Source organism: Balearica regulorum, chromosome Z, assembly GCF_011004875.1.
Source record: "Balearica regulorum gibbericeps isolate bBalReg1 chromosome Z, bBalReg1.pri, whole genome shotgun sequence".
NCBI classification, from domain to species: domain Eukaryota; kingdom Metazoa; phylum Chordata; class Aves; order Gruiformes; family Gruidae; genus Balearica; species Balearica regulorum.
The window spans coordinates 82,857,653-82,877,146 of record NC_046220.1 but is presented as its reverse complement, the minus strand read 5'-3'; the positions used below and the strand labels follow the sequence as shown (position 1 = coordinate 82,877,146).

The window sequence follows — 19,494 nt, the reverse complement described above, 5'->3', positions numbered from 1 at the left end:
CACCACTGTCAAGTGGTGGAGACTGGGGCAGTTGCTTGACATGGAACTGGGAGTCTTGGACGGAATGATGCACATCAGACAGAAGCAACGAGAATGGCTTAGTAAATGGCAATGAGATAGTTCAAGTTAGACTTTTGGATAAAATCTGATTCCAAGCAGATGTTTTCAAGTGGTATGGTGTTGTGTTTGTTTGTTTTTTTTTTTTTTAATTATTATTTTTTATATTTTAGAAATGTTAAACACAGTAAGATCTCTTTTGCTACATTTTGCTGACACTGTGAGGGTAGTAGTCCAGGAAAGAGCCCCAAAACACCTGCCCTGCATAAAGGTTTCTTATGAGTCTGATATCACCTTTGTGTCAAAAAAAAAAAAAAAAAATGCAAAAAGAGTACTTGAAAAGATTTTGTGACTTGAATAGCATTTATTTGATACAAAGAAAAAAATAAAGAGAAAAAAAGAACAGTTTCAGTAATAAGATAGATAAATTAGTTCTCTTAGCAAAGACTGTGTTATGAATGATAATGGGAAAAAGCATGATATGCATATCCTGATTGATATACATGTCAAATTACCAAATCACTGTTATTTTGCGTGGGGTGATGGGAAGAATGAATTCTCTGAGAAGCATAAAATGAAGAATTAATTCTGAATGACATGCAAAATCTTTCTAATGGCTGAGACATGGCCTACATCTTTTGTTGCTTTTCTGTTCTGTGCATATGGTTTCTTTACTGTACTGCCAAAATGTCCCTGTTGCTCAGCAACGGCAAGCTGAAATAGCACTAGTTGGAGGAAAGCTGCTGATTTAGACTGGTCATAAAGTGTGTACTCTTACCCAAGTGCAGATTTTTACATAAGAGTGAAAGACAGCATTGGTAGGTTTGCCTCTTGGGCACACATGGTCCTGGGTGGGGATATGTCAGTTCAGACACCAAAAGATATCCTTTTCCATCACAGTTTGCATGTGGTTTGGATGTGTGCACAGAGGTGCATCCTCTGGAGAAAACATGACCTTATCTAACCCCAATCTGGGGGCCTGTCCAGCATCTCCCCTAGGAACGAGTCCTCATCTGGTCTCCAGAAAGTTTCCAGCCCCAGCTGTAGCTCTGCAGGAACAACACTGTGCCTTTGGCTGATCGTGCCTCCTGTACAGAAGCAGATTTTTCACTTGCACATTTAATAAGTTATTGATGCAGCAAAATGCCATAAGTACAAAGAGTAGAAGCTAGAAGTTTCCCAAATATACCCCATACACCGATTTCATAATTTTATTTTCCAACATCTTCTAGACTACTTATTTAAGAGATGATCTGTCTTTGGAAGAACTTAGTGATGATAAATGGAGAACAACTAATACTAAACTCAAAAAAGTATGAGTAATTGTTTTAAAAATCAACTCCACACCATATTATGAAGATATTTACCAAGTAAACCACAGCAAATGGTACATTTTACAAGTGATCTCTGGAGTGTCAGTCATACAGAAATACTGCCAAACATCTGAAAACCTGATACTTCACCAGAAAATACTGCCAGCAGTTCATCCCAAATATTTTTCACTCAGATCTTTCTGGTGATCATAAAAAGACATGTTTGTTTTTTTCCCAACCTCAAAAATCAGCAGTAGCACTATTCACAGGCTACTTTTTATTTCTTCAGCCACCAGAGGAACAGGTTTTGATTTACTTTCTCAGGAGCAACAACCTGATCTACCTGAGGATGTCCCTGCTCATGGCAGGGGGGTTGGACCAGATGACCTTTAAAGGTCCCTTCCAGCACAAACCATTCTGTGATTCTATGTCATTACTGCATGTAGGCTACTGTGAACTGAAGGAACTGAGCATATGGACTATTTGTGGTGAAGACGTCAGCTTCATCATGAGACGAAGTATCTCAATGAGCCAGTCAAAAATGTGGCTCAGTTAATAGCCACTGAGGTGACCAGCCTGTTGGGTGCAAGGTCAACTTTCTCCTTCCCTACCTGCAGATCCTGGGAGCCTGTGCAGAGGAGGGCACATGGCTGGTCTGCTGCAGAGCTCTGCTATGTCCACCAGTCCTCCAACCATCCTTCTCCTATCGTGGTGTAGAGGGACATGGCAGAGCAGCAACTTCTGCAGCAGACTGGGACAGTGCACCGTTTTGCTGCTTGACATTTGTGGGCTGAGTGTGTGTGTGTGTGTGGTTTAGGGAGAGAGGTCAAGAAGATCAGCTGAAATTAGATCTACACATTCGCAGACTGAACAGAGACATTTTATTGCATAGTAAAGGGACAGCAATGACTTTGTTCCTGTCCTGTCCTTTGCTAATCCATGACCAAGTTCAAGTATTAAGAAAAATCATGAGATTAACATAAAATCATGAAACTTATTACTGGATTTTTTTTTGGTAAAAAAGATTCTTTTCACTGGTATCTGCTTTCTTGGCCTTGGGTTTACAGACTTTTCTCTGCAACTGGGTAGGCCTGAAACATTTTTCTCATGAAGTGTTAGACCCTGGTGCAAACTAAAACATCTAAAAGCTGGGGCTGATAGACACCTCCTCCCTGCCGTTATTGTGATTTTTACCACAAGTCTTGCAAGTGTTAGCAAGGGTGCGTGCGATTTATCTGTGTCCATCTTGTGTGCCATGATTGCCAATGCACATCTCTCTCCACTGGGCTTAAGAGATCCTCCAGGGAGAATGCTTCACCACCTATTTTCTACTTAGCAAAGGGTATTCCACTTCTCTGCTACTATGAAGCTCTCTAAGACATATCCTATTGCTGTTGTAAGCTCATTTTGGCCATTAATTAGGAGTCCCATCAGATGCTGAGGGATGCTCTGCTCTTTATTGCTTTATGTCTGATTGCTGTGATTTGGATTTCACAAACAGATTTTTCTTTTCAACTTCTAAATCATTTCCCCACTGATTAAAATTCGAATGTCTTTTCAGGCATATGTGCTTTTAAATCATTACAGATTGGTCTTGGGAAAGGTCCTTCCAGGGCAACACAATCCTATCTAATCAGGATAGAACAAATGAAGGTAGTGGAAAAAGTCTCTCCACTTAGAAGGTGGCAATTTTTTTTTGGTCTTTGGACTTTGTAGCACACAAATCATGATTTTTGGGGAAACACCTTGTGCTTTTGCCTTAAAATCTGCAAAGTATCTCTCTTCTTGGGTCTTTATACCTCACAGCAAGACCGCTGATGTTTCTTCATCTTCAGATAATAAGCTCGGTTGGCTTCTGGATGGGTGACTTTGCAGAGTGGCAGCTTGTAGATGGCAGAGTTGTTTGTGGTTATTAACAGGAAGGTCAGCGCAGAGAAGCAAAAAGACCAGGTTCCTGATGGCATCCCAAACTGCAAAGAAAAATGCAAACCACCTATTTATTATGTGTCTTTCTTTCATTTGACCCCCCAGCCCCTGAACAAAACTCAGAGCCAGGCAGCTTGGTACAAGCTGTCTCAAGGAAGTCCTGACTTGGTTTTGCATGGAGTCTCTCCCTGAGGAGGTAGGATTTCTTTATGAGATCTTGATATTTTACATTAACCTGCAACATCTACCAGCTCTGGTGAGAAGGCTGCCTTCTCTTTGTGCATCTGCAGTGGTCTTGGATGGAGATGGGATAGGAGCAGATGGGGATGATACAGGAGTGGATAACAGAAGCATTCAGCTTTTCCCTGGGCTGCTGTACTGACTGCCTTTTGGCACGTGGGCAAAGCAATTAAACCAAATTTGAAGTTTCTTTACGTGCGTGGAAGGCTCTTTTCTCAATCGTTTCAGGCACAAAGTGTAAACATATAAATATCTCAGAGGTGTTGAGGGCTGAGCTGTGAATGTTCATGCAAGCTCTGAGGATGAAAAGTGGTGATGATTGTAAGAGGCTTGTTTCAGGGGGAACCACACCAACCAGACTGTGTCCTCTCTCCCAGGCCAGTTCTGCCTTTGGCTGAATTGTTTTCTGAGTCTTGGCATTTTGCCTTTCAAGTCAGGAAAAGATACAGTCTTGAAGTCTGTCTTTGGAAAAAAGACCTTAACCAATACACTACTTACCACAGACAACATGTTTGTCACTGTTGCTCCCAGATAGGCACTGAAGAGTGCTGTGAAAAAGAAAGGTAGTTCCATGTGAGTTCAGTTGCTTATGGAGGAGACCAGCCAGGACAAACACCTCTCACACTGCCTTGGGTAGCTCAACCAATGTTTATGACCATGCCTGGTCTGCCCCCTCTTAAAGATCTTTCCTTGGCACTGTGTCCCCTCCAACCTGGAGCTCATGGAAAGAGTGAAACAAAAAAAAGAACTGGAGTGATGAAAAATGTGACTATGGAAACAGAGGCTTTTGAAAAATGCACTGATGTGTAAAGTATGTAGCTTAATGGATGGGGTTAAATAGGAAAATAACCCATCCCTCCTGCCTCTAGGGCTAGAAGGTGGGTCAATGAGATAAAAAGCTAAATCTTTTTTATATGAACACTGAATGAGCAATAGCTTCACTCCCAGCTCACTGTGATATTGAAATTTCATATGGAATTGCCTTATAAATAATTCTTCCATCATTCTGTACTGCCTAGCTCATCCCTTTGGTATCCATTTCAATAGACTGGGGAAACTGTATTGTCTAACTATAGATGCAGACTGATCTTGAGCTCCAGTTTTCTCAAAGTTTAGAAATGTCTTTCTCCAAAGAAGGAATTTGAACTGATACCTATGATTGGAAAAAACAATATGATTCATCCAGCAATGTTGAGCAAACACAAATAAAACCTCAAAACTAATTTCAAAGACCTTAGTTAATCAGCCTCCACCAATTGCATCTCTTGCTTTGAACACAACTCTTGGCTGAAAGCAAAAGCACCACTTTTATTTTGTCAGGGTCCATTAGAGCAATGGCTCCAACATCCAGCTCCATCAGTCTCACCTAAGTCCATCTGCCTGTCTAGAGGTGGCCATCTGGCTTCAGCCCACTTCTAGCATAAATGCATCTTGTCTCACTTCAAAAGGAAATGTGGCAGTAGTGAAAATCCATAGGATACGTACCACAGGCAATTGCCAGCAAATGTGTCTGCCAGGTGAAAGCGTAGAACATGCCTCCAATCGCAATGCATGAGAGGGAGCTGTTGTAGCCCCACAAGCCGGAGTAGATTTTGCTAAATGGTGTTGCTAAGCTCAGTGCTGGAAAATAAGTCAAAGATGTGTCATTCTTTGGCCAAACAGATAAAAGCAGCTGAGAAATGGCACGAATCCAGCTTTTTAAGGGCTCTAGGTCACACATGTACATGGAATTCCTGTTTGTAGTCTTGTTGCTACGGTCTAAGACTAAAGCCACTTTAATGCAATCACGGCTGAATTTCCCTGCTGCTGCTGAGCTGAATTTGGCCATGCAATTTCAGCAGAAGATATATGGAAGATATATGAGGGAATGAGCATACATGTGAACCTTAAATGCATCCCTGAGGCCTGCACATTCAGACTGATGGTTATGACTTTTATTAAGCTGCTCCTAAACCCATCAGAATATATCCAGAAATGAAGTATTTCATGATAAAAATTCATTTCAGCCAAAAATATGCTTCTTTTTTCTGAAGATTTCCACCATCATAAAATGAGGTAAGAGAGTGGGGAAGTCAATCAAAACAATTCTTAAAACAGAATTGTATATATATTTTTTTGTCAAGCAGTCATTCTGCAATGGAAGAAACATTTGTGACTGTAAATGCTCCACTCATTGAAGTTCCTCTTTTATTCTCCATGCTTTTACATCAATCTGTGACACGAGTCAAATCCTTACCTGCCAGCATCCCCACTGCTGATCCGATTGCTGCATGCAGACAAATGAGTGGAGAAGAGATAAATAAAGCAATCAGGAAAATTCCCCCAGTCCAGGGGTTATCACAACCATAAACCTGACCCACTCCAACTGGAATGGATTGCAGGAGCTGGATGAATTAAAAAAAAAAAAAGACAAAAAAAAAAAAAAGACGACAAGTTTTTATCAGATTTATCTTTTCTTTTTTTTTAAAAAAAAAACCAACCCTAATTTTCTTGCCAGGCTTTGTGTTCAGCACTTGTTGGATGCAGTTTCTCTTTCTAGACTGTAAGTGGAAAGTTTGTGCACTTCTCGGGAGACAGCAGGGCATTTCCACAGGGTTTCCCCTTCAATGAAAATGACTCATGCCTTCATGCCATGAGCTCCTCTGCCAAATTTTTGCTCTAATATCAAAGGTAAATGTCTTTTGCAAAAGGGTTTGCTCATCATCTTTACATGTGCTGCTGAGTTAGCCATTTATGCATGCTGTTATGGACCACAACAGTGGAAAATGGAAGTGCTCACATAGATGATGCCTTTGAGAAGACATTCACCTCTGAATGGTGAGATTCGAGGATGAAATGGCCAATAATGGCTTGGCCAGAATTACAAGATTTTACTCAGTTAAAGCTATATCTCTGATCTACTTATATACCTGAAACTCCTTTCATAATCACTAGGAATACGAATGAGAACTGCTGGGTTGGTGGGGCAGAGCCCAGCTTGGTTACATCTTAGAAATGGTTTCGAGACACTTTTCCTTAAAATGTTGTGTTCCTCCACATGGAACAGCCCATATATGGTCCCCATAAAATTATGTGCCATGATAAACGTTCTTTGAGAAATGTCACTCTTATGGACTGCTATTTAGTGTCAATAATTACCTTCCTTTTTTTAATCACTCCCAGGGAACCCCTCAAAATTGTCCACTGGGCCTTAGGGAAAGCTATTACTCTGCAATCTGTGTTGTTTACCACGCTGTGAAGGAGAATAATTTTTTTTTTTAAATGTCCCACTTCAATATTAACTAAGACTATGTGAAAATGTGCCCACACTCAAATTTGTAGCCATTCTTCCATAGTTCCATTGCTCATTTCTAATCAGAAAGATGCAATTTTAAAAACACAGCACTCTGTACATGGAAAACTAAAATTAATCTGGGAGTTAAACAGTAATCACAGTGCAACCTTATCTATAGAGTGCTGATCAGTATATACACAGAAATGGGTAATTAGATTCTAGAAGGTCTTTCAAGACTATAATTTAGATCCATCTGTAAAAGAATGATACCAGATACCAGAAAGATTCTTCTTTGCAAGGTATCAAAAATGTCAATTCCTAAAGTAAACCTGTATGATTTGAATAACATCTATCTTATAAATGCAATTTTCTATTGGCAGGCCATAATGCAGTAACTTAAAGTAAGATAATACGATTATATAGTGGTTTTCTTTGTAAATAGAGAAGACTCTTATTTTTAGGACATCCTACCATTGGCATTTCAGCATCCGTCCAGGTGATGTTTGGTGTTGCTGTTGCAGGCTGAATGACAGTTGTAGGGAAGAAGAGATTATGGGGTCCTGATGCAGCCAGATAGAGGGTCAAGGCCAAGTTGAAAGGCAAGGTGAAAACAGGCAGATCCCACTTACAGAAGACTGAGCCTAAAGCACTGGTGAAAACAGGGCTGAAAGAAGAACAAAATGGTCTCACTAGGAGCTTGTTAACTAGGCAAAATAATAATAATAACAACAACAACAACAACAACAGCAGCAACAACAACAATAATAATACCCAACCAAAAAAACCAACAACCTTGCAGGACATTTGCTCTATTTTTTTTTTTTTAAAAGCTGTTTAATTCTTCAATATTTCTGATAAAAATAGAGATATGCTAAGGTCATTCAGTAAATTTCCTACCCTTCCCAGGGTAGTTAGCAATGGGCAGATTCCTGTTGTGTTATGCAATATATGAGGTGAACGTGGTGACCATGAAGGAGCCAAGATCCTCCACTCATGTGGAGGATCCAGTCATTTAACAGAGTTATTCCACAGCCCAGTCTCAGTGATTACTTTTTTTCTTCAGTACTTGAAGTGGACTGAATTTAGGACACCTGTGCCAAGAGTGAACTGCGAAGGTGGCTGTGTGTCCATGTTCAAGCGTATGGATCAGAAGTAAAGGCTGACATCAAAGTTGTGCTTATTAAACTGAGCATAACAGTACATGAACTTCAGGCAGACAGATGATATGCGTGGTTTAGCAATTTCCAACTAGACATTTGGGAGCCAAAGACCAGCTTTCAAATTTTTTGCTGTCCAAATACCTAGCAGATTATGGTGTCATATATATGAGTAAAGTATTATTAGTTGTTTGTTTGCATTAGCATCAACCATCACGTCTTGGGACCATTGAACAGCTTCTGTGCCTGGAGAGGTAAATTTTCTTGACATTTTTATATGATGGCTTAAATAGATGAAACACTTGTGGTTGATGGTGGTAGGGAATGGTGAAAATAATGTCCCTCTTGAGACAAAAATGAATTGATGCATCACAGCAATATGGCTAACATTTAGGGCATTGAATTACATATGATCAACCATCCATTTTCCTTTTCCCCATTGGCTTTATTTATGATTATGTGGGTATTTTATTAGTTTTAGGATTACATTTGAGTTTAAAAGTGCAAATAATGGTACAGATTTAGTAGCATATATGTGCCAGCTGTGTTTCTTTCTCATTGTAGTCTGTATAGTGCATAAAAATGCAATGTCTCAATCTCAGTATGGGGACACTGGAGCTGGAATAAGAAGCAGAGGACCCATCCGACTTACCACATCATGGACACCAGTGCTATCGGCAGTAGAAGCCACCAGTGGTAGTCTCCTTTAGCAGAGAAGACAGCCATGAGCAATCCCACCAAGACTCCGTTATAGCCGTACAGGCCTGCTGCAATGGCTGATCTGTGTGAAAGAAACAACCATCTTGAAATCTTCTCCCCTGTGGGTGCTTTGCTCACATCACCCCCTCCCTCCTCATGCAGTTGTGACTCTGTGATGATGACCTACCAAGGCTCGTGCAGCTGGTGGGAAGGTCTGTCTGGTCCTACCAGATGAGATACACGGCCAGTGAAGGCTAGACACATGATTTTCATTCATGTGGCTTCTTTAACACATAAGCCACCATTCAAGTCTGGTTTTGAAGGGGAAGAGGATGGACTTACCTGTCCTGACCCAGAATAAGTGCTGTTAAAGTTGAGACAACTGTTCCTAAACAGCCTGTGAGTGTCCACCATGGGTTCTGCACCAGGAAGCCAGCAACTACGATAAGACCACTGAGGGGATTGTTGACAAACATCACCTGGGATATCCCACGCAGCACCCAGTCAATAAACTGGATCATGAGAGGTTTATCTGGAAGAAATCAAATTAAATAATAAAAAACCCAAAACCAAAATATGCAGATGATAGTAATTTGGGATTTTTTTTAGATTTTATTTTATTTTTATTTTTTTTTTGGAACCCAGGAGGTTTTGGCAGTGGAACTTGGCAGCATGACTCAAGTGATGTATCAACAAGACTGTAAAACCTGACTGGGATTTATTATGGTCTATACCAAAGTCTTACAGCTGGAAAGCTGAGATGAACAGTGTGGTTGCCAGAGTCCCCTGTTATAAATTACCCTGGACTGGTTTCATATGAACCGGCTAATTTACGATGTCTGTGCCTCAGATGGCAAATCGTGTGTGTATCCCATTGCTGATTTATTATGGGGACCAAACACACCTACCTATGTGTAATTTAACTTCACAGTGGCATTAGGCTTGACAGAAACTGCTCAGCTGAAAGGACAGGGAGCGTTATGAAGAATGGCAGAGCACAGAATAACTATCCCGGTCTATGTTCTGTGGGACTAAATTCACTTTGTACATGGCATGTTGGGAGGTAAATGTCATCTCAGTCATCCTCAAGATTTAAGCAGTATGTGGATCTCTGCACAAAGCTGATTTTTTCCTGCAAAATGGAAATAAATCAGGGCAGAGGTAGTTTCTGTAAGAGTCTAACTTGACTCGTATTAGCGAGAAATTAGTTATTATTCCTTAGACATAATTCTTCTTTAGAATCCTCTCATTAGCCATCATGAAGTAGCTTTACCTTTTAGCCAGGCTCCAAATTCCTTCATGTTTCCAGTGATGTACCCAACAGCTCTGCAGACTCTCTTCCCAGCTTTGCTCAGTGGATTCTGCTTTATTGGCTTTCTTTCCCCCATGGTTTCTATCTTAACATCAACACTGTTTTCCATTTTGATGTTCTGACCTTTTGGTAAAATTCAAGGAAAAAAAAAAAGATAGTTTAGCATTACAATGCCTCTTACTCATATCTGTTTATTCTTTCTACCACATATTGTTACTCAACATTTGTTATTCTGGAGTCAGAAAGAGGAAAATCCTTGCTCTGAACACCTGATTCTCATGTCTCCATGAGCACATTCCCTCTTCACGTGCTCTTCCAGACATTCAGGCAGTCATAGATTTGAATACCCCAAGGAACCACTGAGCCTTTTGTCATAGTATTTTACCTCATTTTAACACCCTGCTCAGCTATACCATGTTTTCTAGAAATCAAGCAGCTCTTGATTTAAAAGGTGACTTCAAAACCAGCAAGACAGCATTAGAGAACACTGGCCTCACAGAAGTTAATGTTATCTCAAGATTCAAATTGATAGAAGTTGAACAGAGAAGTTGGTAGAAGTTGAACCACAATCTAGGAAGCTGCTTCAATGATTAAGTTTCCACTGCTGCTTAACCCATATTTCCAGTTTGAATTTATCCATCAGCCATCAATAATAGGTACCTAAATCTAGGTTTATGGGTCTCTATACAGTCACCTACTGGGATGTGCTAAACCTTTCTTATGAGCATGGTTTTAGCTTGAGGGTTGTTCTTTGTCCATTATTCACATACCTTTTTTTTTTTTTTTTTCTGTGTTGAATTGTACTTTTAGCTGCCCCATCTTTAGACGTATCCAGCACTGACTGAAAAGCTTAAAGGCCAAATTCAGGGTGCTTGCTTTTCATTCTGCCTTAGTCATGCTACCTTGTTCTTTCTGCCAGCTGCCCAGCAGGGTGTTAGGTGGTCTGGACTGGCCTTTGGTCTTCAGCACAATCATAGAATTATAGAATCTTTAAGGTTGGAAAAGACCTCTAAGATCATCAGGTCCAACCGTCAAGACAAGATAGGTCACCACGTACTGGGACCTGTAGTAGGAAATCCTCAGAGACTAGTGAAAAGACTCTTACTAAATTTAACAGGCACTATCTCAAGATTTAAATAAGGTAAGGGAGTGTTATAGGCCAAACAGAGGTGTTTAGGCCTAAATAACGTGTTTGGGGCATCCATGCAAAGCTGGCAGAGAAGGGGTCCCCTATGGGAGAGATGGCCTTTGGATGAGGAGCCGCTGGAATACCCTTTGGCACCTCACACAGCTCTAGACAACTTCATTCGGGCATGTGGATCAGACACTTAGAACTGACTTTAAACACTGGAGTTTAAAAACAATATGTCCCATAGCCAATTCGTTATATGTTTAAGGGCCTATTCTCAATAGGAAGTCAGCAAATTTAAACCAGCCAAAGCTTTCCCTGGAGTGTATTCAGTTTCCTGAAGAGTAGGACTAATTCTTGGTAATTGTCAAGACAAAGAAAATACCAGACAAGGTATGTTGTTGAGTGAATACAGAACCAGTGCTGGTTCAGGTCTCACTGGTGAGCAGCAGCTTGTGCAAGAAGTGAAGAATTTAGGTTGTGAGTTAATAGTCTAAATAGGATGATACAAGCACATAATTATTGGAGCTACTCCTTGATTCACTTGCAACTTCAGTAAAAGCCTTCTTGGCAGCTGGGGAAGAGAACCCATACATCAGAACTACAGGTGCTGAGTACTTGAGCTAAAGCAGCCTCACCCCTGGGCATTACACTCACAGACATGCGGTTAAGCAGCTCTGAGTCTGTAGGGGAATGGCTGGTTAATGTACATCCTGGGCAGTTTCTTACTGTATGTTATTGGAAGGCTCACGGTGACATTTTGAGAAGTAGTAAATGTTTGCACAAATAATGAGCAGACTTTTTCTGCCTTCTGGAAGGGCCCAGCTAATGCAAGGATAGGTTCCACATGAAAGAGGTTGAAGACAGGACCAGTACATAGAGGACTGTTGAATTTGACTTTATGTAGGACACAAAGGCAAGGAGCTTAACTAGAGGAGGAAGAAAAGAAAAGGATGAGAGTGTTGCTAGAGGTGGTGTCTCGGTGCTGGAAGGCTTTTTCCTGGCTCAGTTATAATTCATTACCTTGATCCATTAACCTTCGCTTTTCTCATATTTTATTCTGAAATAATGGAATAAGTGAATTGGATGCACTTTCAGTTAAATCAAAATTTCCAGGCAAGATAAATGCTCTTCATTTAGTGAAAGTGCATTTACATTTTCAATTTAAAGAATCTCCCTCTTTATGTATCTTAGCCTTTCTCTGTTACTAATCCATATAGTCAAGGGCTGTTGGACTTGCATTTGCAAGATGATGTTGTATATCCTGTGCTAGCATGCCCGATTTGTTTCCTTGCATGCTGAGTGAGGAGCTGTTTGCACTGCAGGAGGTTGAAGACGTTCTGCAGTGTGGGATGTAATGTGCATGTGAAGTGATGGAGTCACTGTCTGGCCCACTCATATGGTGGAGAGGAAAACAGGTCAAATTGGAAGCCCTGATTCATCAAAACTTTTTGCTGCTTTGCCCTAGGAAGACACTTAAGTGCATACTTAACTTCCCAGTGAAGCAATGTGAATTCAGTGCTTTGCTGAATCCGGACCAGAATGAATGGGAAAGAACTTCTCCTGTGTCGAGTACCTGAGTGGAGTTTCATTTCTTTCTTGTGCAAGGTATTTTTTGCCCTGGGATATATAATAATTACATTCTTTAAGCCCCGGTGAGATGTGAAGCCATTTATCTGCTGTTGAGGCTTCTTGGCAGTGCATGGGCTGTGCTGCTGGCACGGCAGCTGGGTAGGGCAGTACTGCATGGTGCAAGTCTGAGACTGGATTATTCCTTTTCTCTGAGTTTCCATGGGCAGAAATGAAGTCAGCTTGATGCACTTGGCATGGAGAAAAAACCAGGTGGCCATGTGAGTCAGTTCCACCAACCTGGCTTGAACTTCACCCCCAGTGAAGGCTGCGTCAATGCCCTGCATACCTGTTCTTCCAGAATACTCAAAATTGCAGTGATTAGGGGGTGATCATGGGTACTTTCTGGCCAGCAGCACTGGTCAAACTCACATGTATTTCTAGAACAATCACATGAACTTTTATTCATCTTTCCTATTGGCTCATATATGCTAAAGGAGAAGGAAATAATTACAACACCCTCCCCGCCCCCTGCCATCACCTGCAGAGCAGCCTGGTATGTAATGGGTAAGCTAAGAGCACCCTTGGTTTCAGGTGGGGTCTTCATGACACTGTAAAGACCCAGATCCAGCCCCAGTGGCTTCACTACTACCCAAAATCACATCCCAGGCACTGCGTGAGGGCTGCCTCCTGTGTGCAGTGGTTCGGCTATCACCTCAGCCCTGGGGCTTGTCCCATCTCTCCAGAAATGCAGAGCCTGGAGGACTTGCACTACTTCTACTTAGTTGTCCAAAGAAAGTATAAAGAAGTAGTCAACCTCTTGGAAGCCAGAACCAGCTTCCCAGTTTTTTGGGCATTTTAAATAATTTTTGACATTGTAAGATGCAGTAGCTGCCATGTATGCTCAGATTAAAGATCTGCTAACAGATTACCTTGGTGTATGGAGTAGGTGACAGCAGCTATTTAAGAAAGGACAGAAGACAAACAATGTTTTATCCCAGAATAATGGAGATGCTCAGAGAACTTTAAAACAATATGATGACTGAATTTTAATTCAATCCAAAGTGTGCATGGGGGATTGCATGGGGCCAACCTACAGCAGGTCTTTTGAAGACCTCCCATTGAAGTTAAGTCAACATGTGTTTTTCAGTCAAAGTGGGCTTTTTTTCTTAGTGCATGAAGGAGGGAAATGGAAATAATTATGAAAGGACTGATCTGCTGGAACAGACTGCTTGGTTTCTGCAGGGGGGCAGGATTAAAAAAAAAAATAGAAAAATTCCTTATTTCTATTAGTCTGGGAAAATGTTTTTTGATCTCAGATTCTTAACTAAAGACCGTAAGTCCTGCTCTCAGACACACAGCTTTAGTGCACTGCCTGATCGCATGTACGCTCTGTGGAGGTGCTCCAGACAGGCGTTTGGTAGGAAATGCAGTGTGGGCTCCTGATGCTGGTGTGTAACCGGTGCGATACAGGAGCAACAGCAGGACCCAGGCAGAGAGAGTCTGAATGTGATTTTCATCTCTGTGGTGCAAGGACTGATTTGTACTGTGCTGCAAGTGCAGAGGAACTGTTTAAAACTATTTTCCCATGAGGTACTGTGGAAAGTGAGAGCTAGATTTGGGGCACTGCTGCTTTTCCCCAGTGATTCCAGATGTTTGCTGCCTTCCCTTTGTTTGCTGTTGGATAATATCTCTCTGCCATCCTTGCTAAGAATGCTCACGTAAGCAAGAGGAAAGTTTTACAGCTAAAAGTATCTAAATACTTTTGTATCAGCTATGAAATGGAACTTGTGATAATAGAAAATATATAAAAAAAGATGTTTCTCTTGCATGAAAATGAAATCATCACAGGGCCAAGAAGCTAATCTATTGTTTTTTTAATAATCTTTTCAGAGTTAATAAATGTCCTGTACCAAAGTAGTGATATTATGCAACTTCATGTCTCCCTAAATCAATTTCTCTTTCTCTTGTGTACACTTCTTCCATGTCACGCAATACCTATGGCATCTCAGAAATGCCTCATTAAAGCTGTAGCAAAGCAGACTCCGTGCTGGTGCTGCCCTCCTGCAACATCTGGCCTGCAAATACTTTTTTATTCACGTGCTGAAATTGAGACAAGCCCAGTCACACATTCATTATGTGTTATGCATGGTAAGAGTGGTGCTGTGCTTGCAGCTGGGAAAGGAACAGAGGCTTTTATTTCGCTAATTATTTTAATACTCCCAGGTAATAGTTATTTCCAAGCTGGTGCCTGTGTTGCTAGGCTTTGGGCTTTTATCTCTGAAAATGCAGCAAAATTATCTAGTACTTTTTCTTCTTTCTGGAATTTTCCTCTCTCCCTGACAAAATTCAGGTTACTCTGTAAATCAAGAGGATTTAAATTACCGTGTGTTACTTGTTTGTCCAAGGAACTGCTAACGCACAATTACAGCCATTGTATCTTGCATTCTCTGAATTGTTGCTGTGAACCGTGCGGCAGCCAGCTCTGTGTGCAGCATGTTTTTAGAGGAATTCCTGCATCCAAGTACAATAGGAGGAAAGGGCCAGATTCTCAGCAGCTCTGATTCCAGCACACCCTGCATAATGTTACCAGGGGTTTAGTAAAGCTGGACAAGTATAGTGTTATCTTATGTATAGGAACACACGCATGCACAATACACTCCCCAAAACAGAGAGATGATAATGCACTTGACCCTCAGTGAAAAAAAAGTTCAAGTTTTCCCATGGAAGATACATTTTAAAGCATTAGTTCAAAATAAAGCTTATCCCTCAGATTCAAATATTCATTAAGCCCATTTGCAATTCAATTTTCAGAGGTGTGTCTCTTGGGGACAGAGAAATCCAGAGATACTATCCCATTAACTGTGTATTATTACTATCTAGACATTTTTCATTTTGCGGAATAGAAAGGCAGTAAAAGGAGATGTTAAGGAGTTCCTGTTGGTTTTTGTTCGTTTCCCCCCCCCCACCTTTCTTTTCCCTCAAAGGTTCAGCCAGCTGGGCTAAGCAGTAATAATAAATGCTCACCCTGCTAGAAAATTCTCAATAATTGAAATTTTTGTGACATTCCCTAACCTCTGTGTTCCTCCTGAGCCTTTGCTGCTCTCACTCATAAGGACTGTTCGAATGCTGTTTGTTAGGTGTTTTGGGGGAGAAGAAAGATCCAGGTAAGTCAGTAAGTCAGTAACAGGGTGCACGTTTACTGCTGTGGATGAAAAGGAGTGAAGAAAGTACTCTTACCTCTCTGATGAGTTCAGGGGTAGCTGTTGCTTTGCTGGCTGGGACAGAAGGAAAGCAGGGCTAAGAGTGGGAAAAAGAAAATGTCCCACCAGTTTATATAGGCTAGCATGGCTCCTGTTCTGATATTACTAATTAGTTTGTTTCTCCTCCCACTTGGTGAGCTCCAAGCAAATGTTAAGAAATAAGGTTCCCTCTTGAATTCTCCACCTTTCCTCTTGCTCTGTCCTTGGTCTCTTGCCAACAGCCTCTCCAAATGTCCTCTTCCCTGCTGCTTTTTTTTGTTTTGTTTTTTAACTAACTCTTCTTTAACTCTGTCCTTTCTCCTCCACCACCACTTAAAAAGAGTTAAGGCTTCAAATCGGACTCTTAATATACCTGAGCTCGACCTCTCCAGCATTAGCCTCCTTATCCAACACAGCTTAGCATCCTTTCCTCTTGAAACAGTAAGCTGGGAGTGTGCATAGCAGAGTGTTGCATTCAGCAATCTGTTGAGTCTTCCCTTTTTCTGGGTAATTTTTGGAGGCACTATTCTGTTAACACACTGGAGTGAAGGACCTGGTGACTTCCCTTTTCATCAGTTATTTGAGAAATTCAAGGGGTATTTTTTCTTCTTTTTTTACCTAGCCTCCCTGACATGCTGGAGGAATCTGGAGTATCAGAAGTGTGGCATATTTGAGAGGTTTATAAGGCTGTGAAATTGCTGTGAAAAGCAGGAGAGGGAAGTTTTGAGAGGGTGAATTATAGGAGAAAGGGCAGAGAAAAAGCTAACGAACTTAAGGAAACTTTTAGGCTAATGTTACGCATGGTTTAATTCACTTTAGGACCTTTTTAGAGTGATGGTTTAGAGAAGCAACCCTGCAACTTCACCCGAGTGCTGGAGTGAATGTTTTGTTGTTGAACCAGACCCCATGTAGCTTTATGGCTTTGCATCCTCCAGCCCTGTGGAAACAGGCTCAGCATCTAGGTGAATCGGAGTGATGTTATTCTCACTGTGTTCATTCCCAGGGTGCCTCTCTTTTGCTGGAGATGTTTTTAACAGGAGACTGGATTTCCCCCTCCCACCCCCAAGAGTAGGGTACCTGATAGCAGTTGTCAGTTTAGCATTGCTGCATGAGCAAGGCTTCCTTGGATTGAACAGGCACCAGCCGTTGTGAGTGATCCAGACACTGCCGTCCACTGACTTTGCACCCAGTAGTACACATTACATGAAATATTACAGGGGAAGCTGCTTAATTCCAGCGCAGTAAATTTTTTTCCCTTTACTGTTAATTTCTTCTTGGGCTGCCTTTGCTTTCTCACTGGTAAAATGAATGCTTGCATCTCAAACGAAGAGAAATGCATTGGGTAATTTGGATGGGAAATTCTCATAGGCAATCTAATCAGATTAGATTAGGGTTTAGGCTTCACATCTCTCATGTTTCAGAGGTGCTTAGGCCTGGCCTCAAGTCATTTAAACCAGCGTCTTTTCCGCTCTCTGTGAAAGGCATGCAGTGCAAGGGGCGGGCAGGATTCACTGTCGGGCGGTGCCACTTCCATCTGCAGGGTGGTGGGATGGATCTTTCCTCCAGGAAACCAGATTCAGGACCACCCTATCCAATTCTGGTGCTTTAAAGAGGTTGTTGACCTGTTGGAGAGGATTCACAAAAAAAGCCACTGGATTGCAAGTCTGTGACAGATGTCTTGGAGCGATGCTTTGTTTAGATTATCAAAGAGCTGGTTAATAAGTAACAGGCTCAGTCTGCTGATGCCTACGTGGGAATGAGGTCCCTGGCAACAACCTGCTCTGTGAACTGGAGTGATGTGCACCACTGCCATGTGACAGGTTCACTGGATCATAGGTGCAGCCAGCTATAGGAAACTTGTCAGTTCTGCCAGGAAAGACTCTTACCAGTGCATAGTAAAAGGGACAGAAATAAAGGATCACCTCCCTCAACCTTCTGGCAACGTTCCTCCTAATGCAGCCCAGGAGGCTGTTGGCTTTCCTGCCAACTTCTGCAAGTGCACATTGCTGGATCATGGTCAACTTGGTGTCCACCAGGACCCCCAGAGCCTTTTCTGCCAAACTACTTTCCAGCTCAGTGGCCCCCAGCATTTACTGGTGCATGGAATTGTTCCTCCCCAAGTGTAGGACTTTGCATTTCTCCTTGTTGAACTTCATGAGGTTCTTGTCAGCCCACTTTTCCAGCCTATTGAGCGCTCTGTGGATGGCAGCATGACCCTCTGGCATATCAACCACTCCTCCCAGTTTTGTATCTTCCCCAAATTTGCTGAGGGTGCACTCTACCTCATCACCTAGGTCATTAATTAAGATGTTAAACAGTTTTGGTCCCAGTATATATTACCCCTGAGTTATACCACTAGTGACTGACCTCTAACTGGACTTTGTGCCACTGATTACAACCCTCTGGGCCCTTCTATTCAGCTGATTTTCAATCCACCTCACTGTCCACTTATTTAGCCCATACTTCATTTACTTGTCTATGACGATGTTATGGAAGACAGTGTCAGAACCAAACGATGCTCCAAAACTTCTCCAGTGACTTAGAACTGTAGGGTAAGGGACCTTTGTCACTTGGTCTAGCCTCCTGCTGTAAGGCTGACTATGACTGAATCCACCATTTCACTTCCAGAATTTTTCCCAGTCTGTGGTTCCCCTGGAGAAGTGTGGAGAGGCATCAATGGAAAGGGTGGTATGGTAGGAGGGGGAGATTACCACATGGTATATTGAGGGAGAATGATGCTCAGCCCATGTGCTGAGGAGGCAGCTCCTCTGGCCAGGTAAGGACTGAGCTGTTCCAAAGGCAGGGTGCCTGGAGGAGGAACATGGAAGTCTGTGCTGCTTGGCATCTGTGGCCACATTGGTTTTCATCATCTTGTTTTTATGAGAAAATGGAGTAGAAAAATCTGTTTCAACACAGAGCACCCAGGGGTCTGTCACAATTTTGCACTTGTTTGCTGAGGGAAGCAGTTTTGGGAAGCTTCTATCCCTTCATTTTGGCCCGTAAAAATTCTCTAGAGAAAGCTGCTAGTTGTCATTCCTCTGTGTGACAACTGGATGGCATTTCCTCTAGCTAGTGGCTATGAGGATGGCTGTCCAGCTCTGGTGTCCAGCTCCCTCTCGTGGTATGTGTCCGGAACAGGCAAATGTGCAGTTACAGAAATCAGAGCAAATATTCAGATGCCAGTTTTCAGAGGGCTCATAAACAGCAGTTCCCTGGCCATAGCACAGTCAAAACTCCCTGTGTTCTGAGTTTGTGTAAGGCTCCAGATACTGCTGCTGCTGTATGATTCCAAAATAAATGGCTCCCCTAATGTACACGTGTTACCTTCCTTGCCCACCTGCTCTGGAGACCCACTGTCCTTTCTCTCCAGTCTGACCTACTCCCAGGACTCATCTTCTCAGTTCATGCAGCTGAGTGCAAAACTGCTGTCTGGAAATCCACTGGGAGAGGAGTGGGGCAGAAATTTGTGAAGTGCGGGTTGTAAATGGTTTATGGCTAGAGTAGGGTGTAAAAAACGCTCTGTGCTGTCGTGGAAATTAGGTGCCAAGTTTAGACAGAGGTTCAGACTGTCTTCTT

At 42.0% G+C, this 19,494-nt stretch overlaps 1 protein-coding gene across 1 annotated transcript; it reads right to left on the bottom strand.

The window, feature by feature from the left end:
• Positions 1–416: 416 nt before the first annotated feature.
• LOC104634130 (urea transporter 2) lies at positions 417–16,039 on the bottom strand. Its single transcript, XM_075739753.1, has 9 exons — positions 15,917–16,039; positions 9,940–10,101; positions 9,009–9,198; positions 8,620–8,748; positions 7,282–7,474; positions 5,773–5,920; positions 5,022–5,156; positions 4,035–4,084; positions 417–3,340 (listed from the first exon to the last, which is right to left on the bottom strand). The coding sequence occupies exons 2-9, from the start codon at positions 10,085–10,087 to the stop codon at positions 3,164–3,166; spliced, it is 1,170 nt and encodes a 389-aa protein (XP_075595868.1). The 5' UTR covers positions 10,088–10,101; positions 15,917–16,039; the 3' UTR covers positions 417–3,163.
• Positions 16,040–19,494: the final 3,455 nt, after the last annotated feature.

Bases quoted from the DNA above. Each gene is read 5' to 3' on its own strand.
- LOC104634130 (XM_075739753.1), bottom strand. From the start codon at position 10,087: ATGGAAAACAGTGTTGATGTTAAGATAGAAACCATGGGGGAAAGAAAG. The intron at 8,749-9,008 runs GTAAGTCCATCC...TCTTTCACACAG, and splicing joins CTTATTCTGGGTCAGGACAG to ATCAGCCATTGCAGCAGGCC. The intron at 5,157-5,772 runs GTAAGGATTTGA...CTTATTTTCCAG, and splicing joins AGCAGTGGGGATGCTGGCAG to CACTGAGCTTAGCAACACCA.